Here is a 9,254-nt window from a genome sequence, read left to right as displayed (position 1 = left end):
GACAAGGTCTTGCTCTGTTGCCCAAGCTGGAGTATAGTGGCGCATTTATAGCTCACTGCAGCCTCGAACTCCTAGCCTCAAGTGATTCCCCCCGCCTCAGCCTCCCAGGTAGTGGGGACTACCTGGTAGTGGGAGACCATGCCCAGCTACTTGTATTTTACTTTTGTAGACAGTCTCACTGTGTTGACCAGATTGGTTTCAAACTCCTGGTTTGAGTGATCACCAAGTGATCATTCAAGTGGTCACCCCACCCTGGCCTCCCAAAGTTGAATTACAGGTGTGAACCACCATACCCAGCCTGTTGGTTTTTTTTTTTTTTTTTTGAGACGGAGTCTCGCTCTGTCGCCCAGCCCAGGCTGGAGTGCAGTGGCGCGATCTCGGCTCACTGCAAGCTCCGCCTCCCGGGTTCACGCCATTCTCCTGCCTCAGCCTCCCGAGTAGCTGGGACTACAGGCGCCCACAACCGCGCCCGGCTAATTTTTTGTAATTTTTAGTAGAGACGGGGTTTCACCGTGGTCTCGATCTCCTGACCTTGTGATCCGCCCGCCTCGGCCTCCCAAAGTGCTGGGATTACAGGCGTGAGCCACCGCGCCCGGCCAGCCTGTTGGTTTTTAATTCAGATTTTAGATGAATGGACTGGTACTGAGTATCATTCCTGTCTCTGTACTGCCCTCCAGCTGCGTGGCCTCAAGTGTTGTGCTGCTGAGAAGCGTTTTCCTGAGAGGCTGGAACATTGAGGAGAGGGCGTGTCTGCCGGGCGGCTTCACCTGGACAGGGGTGCCTGGGGAAGGGGGCTTAGATGGCATTTCTCTTCCCTGTGGGGAGTGGAGTGCGGGAGGCTGGGAGTGCGGTGGGCAGGGGGCGGCTCTGTGCTCCAGGGGCAGCTATTAGGCCCCAGCCTTCTGGGAAAGGCCCCAGGTCAAACCTGTTGCCCTGAGCCTTCCAGCTCCTTCTGCTCCAGGTAGCTCTAGTGCCCAACAGACGGCAACACAGAGGAGGGCTTCACCCAGCAAGACACTGTGGAGGTCCCCAGGGGTTTGGAGGGGTCTCTGAGTCACGGTGGGGGGCACCCCGAGTCTCACCATTGAGAAAGCTGGACTCCCTTCCCCCAGCTGGGTCACTTCCCTGTCTAGGTTGATGGGCTGTTGGGGGTGGGGGAAGGGCTTCGGGGTGGGGCCCAGACCCTAGAAACACAAATGGACTCTGCCTGGGTTTCATTCCACCCGATCTGGCTCGCCGCCCTCATGGGCTCCATTCTTTCCCTGGCGGAGCCTGCGTCTTTGAGACAGTTCACATCATCAACCAAATCATCTAAGGCATCTGTCAGTGCCAGGCCTAGAATTTGGGGTACAGCAATTCTCCTGCCTCAGCCTCCCAAGTAGCTGGGACTCCAGGTTACCACACCCAACCCCTCGAGGGGTTTATGTTCCAGCAGGGGAGATGGAAAGAAAGCGGGAAACTTAATATTTCACAATGCGCACCTTTATTTCTGCCCCTCCTGCGAGCTTCCTTTTTTGTTCTTTTTCTGACTTCTTGGGAAGGATACTTAGAACATGGATTCCCAGGCCCTTTTCCTTTGGAGTCTGTGCATCGAAGACTGTGAGTTTCCCCCAAGGCACCGTTTGAGCGGCAGCCACAAGTTGACGTGTTGTATTTTCATTCTTCTTTGGTGCAAACCATTTTCAAATTTGCAGGATGGTCCCTTTGAACCATAGGCTGTTTAGAACTGCGCTGCTTTGTTTCTCTTTTAAATTTCTAACTTAGCTTCTGTATGGTCAGAGAATGTTCCGTATTATTTCAGTCCTTTAACTTGATTGCATCTCACTTTAGGGCCCAGCGTTTGGACAATTTTGGTAAATGCTTTACATATTTAAAAATAATGTGCGTTCTGCAGAGACAGGGTTTCACCATATTGGCCAGGCTGGTCTTGAACTCCTGACCTCAGGTGATCCGCCTGCCTCAGCCTCCCAAAGTGCTGGGATTACAGGTGTGAGCCACCGTACCTGGCCCCTTCTTTATTTTCAAACTTTCTAAGGCCTCTTTGAGCACAGCGCGAAAGCTGTCCTGGACAGTTCAAAACCAGGTTTGGCCGGTGTTGGGCTGGATCTGGGCCTGGGACTGACTTTTGCCAGCCCCCTGTCTGGTGGGCTCACTGTGGCTCTGGCTGGCAGGGAGGAGAGGGGCTGATGCTGGGCTCTGCACTGACTGTGAGGGCAGCCTCCAGTTGGTGAGGCCGGGTCGGGTTCTCTGCTGTTCTTACTCCCACTGGGTAGCCCATTGCAGCTGCAGCCAAAGCCCCTCCTCCCGGACAGGCCCTGGACAGCAGGAGGCCGCCCGGTGCCCTCTCAGTCCCGCTGCTGACTGGCAGATGCCCAGTGGGGCAGCGTGTGCTGCCTGCACTCGCCTCTCGGAGCTCCCCTGCTCTGGATCTTAGCACCCATGCTCTGTTTGCGCATAATAGACGCATACACACATGGATGTCATAGTGTATTAGGGGACGGGGAGTGCTTTGGGGAAAAGATCTGGTCCGGGGGACACAGGATGCTGGCGAGGGTGAGTGACATATCAAACAGGGCAGGTGAAGACAACCTCGGGATGCGACATTTGCAGAAAGCATCGAAGGAGGAGATAGTCTGCCTCGCAGCTGGATGTCTAGGGAATGGCGTGCCAGGCTGAGGGCTGGAGGCACAAAGGCCCCAGGGCATGGTGGCTGAGGAGGCAGGGGGGCCACGTGGCTGCATCAGGAGGGGCAGGACCTGGGGGTCTTAGGTCAGAGGGACAGTGGGAGCCAGAGTCCGTGAGGCCCCCAGCATCACCCTGTGTGAGAGGAAAGCCCTGGGAGGGTTCCGAGAGGGAGCCCTCCAGACACCAAGTTGAGGAAGGACCTTCAGAGGGTAGAGGTGGAAAGACCAACCATGGGGCTGTGGTGGTTACCCAGGCGAGAGTGACCGTGGCCAGGGTGGTGTGGGCAGTGGGCTCTGTGTGTATTTCTCAATGGAGCCTGTAGTTACCCGCGGGTGGGCCGTGAGGATGGCGTGTGGATCAGCCTCACTCTTGCTGCCCTGACAAGTAGACCCTGACATTGCCACACTCGCCTCTGGAGCAGCTCTGTTCTCGCTACGGTAAGGCCCAGCAAGGGCTCCCCTGATGGGCAGGTGTCTTCCCTTCTGGGGTGAGCCAGGACTCAGGCTCCCAAGACCCTCAGTGCCACCAGCCCAGAGGGCCTGGAGTCCCGTGTGGCCAGTGAGCAGCTGGAGGCCGACACCCACATCCACAGATAGCACCAAGGGGGCCCAGGCTCCTGCTGCTCACAGGACCTCAGGGCTGGGAACTGCCACGCCAGGGGCCCTTAAGCCACCAGATGAGGGGCTCCAGGTAGGTGAGTGTGGGTGGGACAGAGGACCAAGGACTGGGCTGGGGTCCCGCCGGAAGCACTAAGCGGGGAGAGGAGCACCATCAAGGGAGACACACAGCCGGGAGACAGAAGGGCCCCGCCCGGGAGCCTGAGCAGGCAGGAGATGGGGGCAGAGGGTCTGCCGGGTGCTTTGGCCTGGAACAAGGCCCCTGCCGGGGCGCCCAGGGGCTGCAGGTGTCCCCCTACTGCGTTCAGGTATGAACTGGGAGTGTGTGGCCCTGGCCAGGCCCATTGCAGATTGGAAAGGGGCTCTTCAGGGGTTTGGGCCCACAGAGCACCATGTACCCTGCAGACCGGAGGCCCAGCTGGACGGAATCTCACTGCAGGGTCGCCCTTGGGGGCTTCCCACAGCCAGGTGGGGCTGGGGGATGGGAGAAGGCGTCTTCCTTCCCCCTCTCACACGGCGGCCCTGTCCCCCAGCCATTGTCACCCATGGCCCTGATCCTGCCCCCACCCCAGTTCACACCAGCACCCCCAGCAGACACACCAGGCTGCGTCATTCATTTAATGCTGCTTTTCTTCCATTTTCCGGCAAAAGTTGGGTCCGCCCTCACAGCTGCCTCCTCTTACCCAACAGCTTCTGCCCAGGTGTGTGGTCACCCTGAGTTACCCCATGAGAACCCCACGGCTGGCCAGGGCTGGTCATGGTGCTACTTCTTCTTTGGAATTTTCTCCTTTTTGATCAATTCAGAAAATTCTAGAGCAGGAGACCAATTTCTAGTTAGTACCCCTGTTTTGTGTCCCCCAATCCCTGTAAGCCCTTTAACTCTCAAAAGAGGCAGAGGGAGTGTGCCTGGACGACACAGTCCCCAAGCCCTTGGGTAGGGACCAGGTCTCCAGCCTGTCTGGCCGGGGCCCCACGCTGGAGCTGTTTGCCCTGGGCCAGGCTGCTTGGTCGTGATGAGTTGACCCCGGCCGGGGACTGGGGACTTGCAGTGGCCTGGGTCTCTGCAGAGACTCTCAGGAATTCCACCAGACCCTCTGAGAACAGGTGCTCCTCCTATGATCATCTCTTAGTGGGGAAACTGAGGCACGGAGCAGCTGGGGGCCCTGGGTTCTGAGAGGGGCCAGGCTGCTCGCCAAGCCTTGTGGCTCCCCACAAGCCAGGTTTGCTGGAGTTTCCAGACCCAGGCAGATGAGGACAGGGCCCATGGCTGGGCAGGGGGTGTCTGGAGGCCCAGCCCACCTCGTGTGCCCTCTGCCCTCCAGGCCTGTGGCCAGCCACTGGGGAGTGAGATGGCCCAGAACTCAGGGCAGCCATGGAGAGCCTCAAAGACCATGGGCCCCCCAGAAGATGGTATCCCTGAGCCCAGAGACCCCATACCCGCTGGCTCCGCCACAGCTGGCCTTCCTAAGCCCTCCCGGCCGCCCCTCTGCAGTGGGGCCCTTGGCCCAGGAGAGAGCCCCTCGGCTCCCGGCCCAGCCCAGACCCCTGAGCCTGGATTTCCTCTTCTGTGAGTTGGGTGCTGGTGCCCTCAGGGTGAGGCCATGGGCAAGGGTCGTGGCCTAGCAGGGGAAGGAGGGTCCTGAGGATACCCTGGCTGTGCTGCCCCCACCTTCGTAGTCGATCCTCCCGTCCCCGTCTGTGTCCGCCGCCTGGATCATGGCCTCAGCCTCCTCGTCTGTCAGCGGGGCAGTGGGCCCGCTGCTGGGGATGATGGACAGAATGTACCTGGGGCCGAGGGGGCTCGAGTCAGTGCCAACGGGCTTCTAGCCAGTGCCCAGTGGCTCACGAGACGTTCACCCCCCACTTTGTAGGCGAGGACACTTCAGGCCAGGAGCCTGGGCCTGTGGGCCTCCTGGGCCTCTAGCCTGTTCTGGCCCAGCCCTGCCAGCTACAAGGCTAGCCGGGACCCAGTGGGGGAAAGCCAGGTCTGCCAGGTGGGCATTTGGTGTGGTCTGGGTGGCTTGGGCCCCACCCCTCCCCGGCCGCCGGCTATTACTTGATCTCATTCCACTCAATGAAGCCGCTCCTGTCCTTGTCCAGGGCCTGGAAGGCCTCTCGGATGGCTTCGTCCATCTGGCCTGAGGCGTGGAACTTGCGCATGTGCTCAAAGAACTTGAGGTAGCTGTAGGATCCTGGGGCAACCAGGCTGGGCTCACGGAGGGGCCAACCTCACTCCCGCCAGGCCTCCAGGGAAGACCCCACCCTGGGATGGGGGCTGCCAGGTCCTGCACCCCCATGTCCCCGCCCGCCGCAGGTCCTGGGGTCCTGGACCCATCAGCCCCGAAAAAGGGGTGAGGTCTCCTGACCACAGCTGGGCTGGATGGGTGGGGGCTGTGCTGGGCGGGGCAGGCTGTACCGTGGTGTCTCATGTCCGTGGGCAGCAGCTCAATGTCCTTGTCTGATAGGGACGTGCCCATGGCCAAGGCCATCTTCTTCATCTGGGAGAAGTCCTCGTCCATCCTGGTCCTGGGGTGGATAGGGAGTCAATTCATGGAGTGCACACATGGATTGGGGGTGCTGCTTGGGCCAGAGCAGACGTAGATGCCGCGTGGTGCTGGGTCCTGCTGTAAAGTGGGAACGATGACAGGTGTCATAGTGTTGGCGTCGTGGCAGGGCCCCTGAGACAGGCTGGGATCCCAGCCAGGCAGATGGGGGTCTAGGCACAGGCAGAGGGGCCAGCGGGAGGGGCCGGGCCATCCTGTGGCCCCCACAGCAGCACCTTGTGACCTGCTGGGCTCTCGGGTTGCTGTCCCCAGCGGGGGTTGGGTTCTGGGGCTCAGCACAGCAGCTATCTCAGAGCGCAAGGGGCAGCAGGTGTCCCAGGCTTCTTGGCCCTCTTGAAAGTTCACGGGGTGGTAGAGCCTTCTGGAACGCTCTTGCTGCCAGGAGGGGCGGCCTGTGTTCTCGAATGGGGCTGGGCAGTGGCCAGAGGCATCTCTGCTCTCCTCTGGATAGAGAGGCCATAGGTCAAGGGTTGCAACCCAACCCTGGTGCCCCGGGGGTGTGGGGGTGCCAGCTGCAGCCCTTGGACCAGGTTCTTCTCCCCAACCCATGGTGCCTCCAGCTGCCATGTGATATGGGGAGACACCTGCCCCTTCACGGGGTTGTGCGAGGAGCCAGGAGAGAAGGGAGATGGTGGGGAATGGGCTTGTCTGCTGCTGTGGGGCTGGAGCTGGGCCCCCAAGGCCCCTGCAGTGGCTGATTCCCCCAGCCAGCAGGGTGGTGGTGAGCGGGCATGTGGGGCAGGCCTGGGCCTCCAAGGCCCTCAGGACAGGCCCTGCCCCACTTCATTCAGAGCTGGAACTCTGGTTCCCCTCCTCCAACCCTGGCATCTGGGGGACCCGTTCTGGAAGAGAGGACACCTGCCTCCCACTTGGGGCCCCAGGCCCAATGTCACCTCCTTTATAGAGGAGGGGCTGGGCCAAATTCCACGCTAAATGTGGCCGAGCCAGGAACCAATGTCCCATCTGCCGAGCGCTGGGGGCGCCCCTGGGCTGGGCTCGTTCACCGCCCCCAATCCCACTGCTCTCAGGGGTGCCCCCAACAAAGGCAGGGGAGCCTGGGATCCGGGCTGGAGACAGGGTGGAGGCAGGCCTGGAGCTCCAGACTGCTGGTTTATTTATAGCTCCTGCATCGCCGGCCCGGGCTGCAGTTTAACGGGATCCAAGTGAGCCAGGATGTCCTGCGGGGGGAGGCTGTGGGACACCACACGAGCTATCCTTAGGCCCTGCCTGGACTCGGGGGGCTGCCCTCGGTGCCGGGAAAGGCCCTGCCAAAAGGCCTCTTTTTCCCCACTCCCTTTACCCACCCTCCACAGCTGGAGCTCCTGTAGCCTCCAGGCTGGGCTAAGACCCCTCAGAGCACACACCGCCCCAGCATTGCTACATCTGGGTTGCCCCGCCCCGGGCCATTCCGGACCTTCCATTCTTGGAGGCTGTGGTCTGCCCACAGCAACTAGCCTCTGCCACCTAGTCGCCAAGGGCAGATGCTGAGATGAGAGAGGCCTCTCGGGGGAACAGGTGATGGAGGCAGTGGGATCCCTCTGGCAGGGCACGGGGACCAGAGCCGGCTCTGTGTGTCTGCCGGAGTCTGGGGGCCAGAGGCCTTGGACCCGCTGCCCTGCCAGCCACACCCCATCTCCATCCCCACTCAGAGCCTGGGGGCCTAGGGGCAGAGTGAGCAGGTCCAGCTCCCTATGCAGAGGCCCCAGCTCTCAGCTGCCTCTTGTAGCCGTGCCCACAGAGGCTCGCGCCAGCACCCGCGTGCACGCACATGTGCCCCACAGGACTAGGCACGTGCAGCTGTCTTCCATCCGGGGATCCCCTTGGGGCTCATAGTGGTGATACTGGCAGGAAGGGTCATTCCTTCTCTTTCCACTTCCTTTCCCCACCTCCCCTGGGCTCCCTGGGGTCTCCCAGGGCCACCCTTGTCCTGTGGATGAAGAGGAGGCCCCCAAGTTCCCACCATCCAGCTCGGATAACCTCAGCTGCCAGGGACCCACACCCCTCCTTGGCAGGGCTCACCTCTGCCTGGGACCCACACCCCTCCTTGGCAGGGCTCACCTCTGCCTGGGACCCACAACCCTCCTTGGCAGGGCTCACCTCTGCCTGGGACCCACACCCCTCCTTGGCAGGGCTCACCTCTGCCTGGGACCCACACCCCTCCTTGGCAGGGCTCACCTCTGCCTGGGACCCACAGCCCTCCTTGGCAGGGCTCACCTCTGCCTGGGACCCACAGCCCTCCTTGGCAGGGCTCACCTCTGCCTGGGACCCACACCCCTCCTTGGCAGGGCTCACCTCTGCCTGGCTTCTTTTGAGAGTTCTGGGAAGGTGGGTCAGGCGGGGGTGTGGAGAGGCCCAGGGGCTCCAGCTTTTATACCTGCACGCCTGTTTACATCTTGGGGCTGCAGCTGTCCTCGCCCCTCCCTGGCACTCCAGCCTGGCACAGGCAGCTCCCAGGGGCTCGCAGGCACTTGGTGTGTCCACACTGGGCTGGGCAGACTGACCCTTAACCGCGTCTGGCCTCCCCAAACCTGGGATTGAGTTAGGGAGGAGCAGAGGGCACCAGTGAGCCGGTGAGCGGGTGACCGAGGCCAGCTGGGCAGACAGCAGCTGGAAACCTGAGGTCAGAAGGGCTGAGGGACCTGCCCAAGGTCACGGGGCTGGAACCCAGGCCTCAGGCCTCCAGTGCAGTGGGCTGTACACGGTGGGAGGGGCTGCGGGCGGTGCGTGGGTGCAGGGAGATTGAGGCTGGGGACCCCGTCCACCCAGCTCTGGTGCAGGAAACAGGCTCCAGGGCCAGGCACGTGAGTAGGGTTTGAAGGGGCAGCCAAGTGGGTGCTGCAGCCCAGCCTGGGGGTTTGGGCCGGTGGGAAGGGGCACAGCGCAGCCTGCAGGCTGGTGGGAGTAGGGAGGCTCCAGGCTCCTACGGGACAAAGCTTATCCAGGCCAGGTCCTCCTCACAAACCACGGTGCCTCCCCTGCTGGGGGCCAGGGAGGGCCAGGGTGATCCCTGGCTGGCTCTGAATATACCAGGGGCACGGTCCCCTTCTGCCAGGGAGGGTGGTCATGCTGGGCACGGCAGGTCTGTGAGCAAGCCAGGGACGGTGCTGCCTGCCGGGGTGGGGGGCCGGCTTTCTACTGGAGGCCACAGGACCACCAAGGCCTCTTACGCAGGCCGTGGTAGCCTGCTCATTTTGGAGGTGTGAGGATATTGTCCCCACTAATGAAGGTGACAGTCATGATATGTGATAGGTGACAATGAATGTAATAACAGTGTCATCTGCCATTGGCAGGGCCCCGGGGGTCTCGGACTGCCACAGCAGCCTTTTTTTTTTTTTTTTTTTGAGATGGAGTCTCGCTCTGTCACCCCAGGTTGGAGTGCAGTGGCGCG

The 9,254-nt window shown here is 61.4% G+C and overlaps 1 protein-coding gene across 2 annotated transcripts; it reads right to left on the bottom strand.

Moving 5' to 3' along the window:
- Positions 1–3,931: 3,931 nt before the first annotated feature.
- On the bottom strand, positions 3,932–8,346 carry LOC105469288 (parvalbumin like EF-hand containing). 2 transcript variants are annotated; one of them, XM_011720150.3, is made up of 5 exons: positions 8,241–8,346; positions 5,719–5,828; positions 5,359–5,494; positions 4,972–5,087; positions 3,932–4,112 (listed from the first exon to the last, which is right to left on the bottom strand). In XM_011720150.3, the coding sequence occupies exons 2-5, from the start codon at positions 5,819–5,821 to the stop codon at positions 4,066–4,068; spliced, it is 402 nt and encodes a 133-aa protein (XP_011718452.2). In that variant the 5' UTR covers positions 5,822–5,828; positions 8,241–8,346; the 3' UTR covers positions 3,932–4,065. The 2 variants fall into 2 exon arrangements, with proteins under 2 accessions (XP_011718452.2, XP_070938128.1); XM_071082027.1 differs by lacking the exon at positions 8,241–8,346 and adding an exon at positions 8,159–8,192.
- Positions 8,347–9,254: the final 908 nt, after the last annotated feature.

The sequence above is a fragment of the Macaca nemestrina genome, chromosome 17 (assembly GCF_043159975.1).
Source record: "Macaca nemestrina isolate mMacNem1 chromosome 17, mMacNem.hap1, whole genome shotgun sequence".
Classification (NCBI taxonomy): Eukaryota; Metazoa; Chordata; class Mammalia; order Primates; family Cercopithecidae; genus Macaca; species Macaca nemestrina.
Note: the sequence above shows the minus strand (reverse complement) of the source record. Positions and strands in the feature narration are given on the sequence as shown.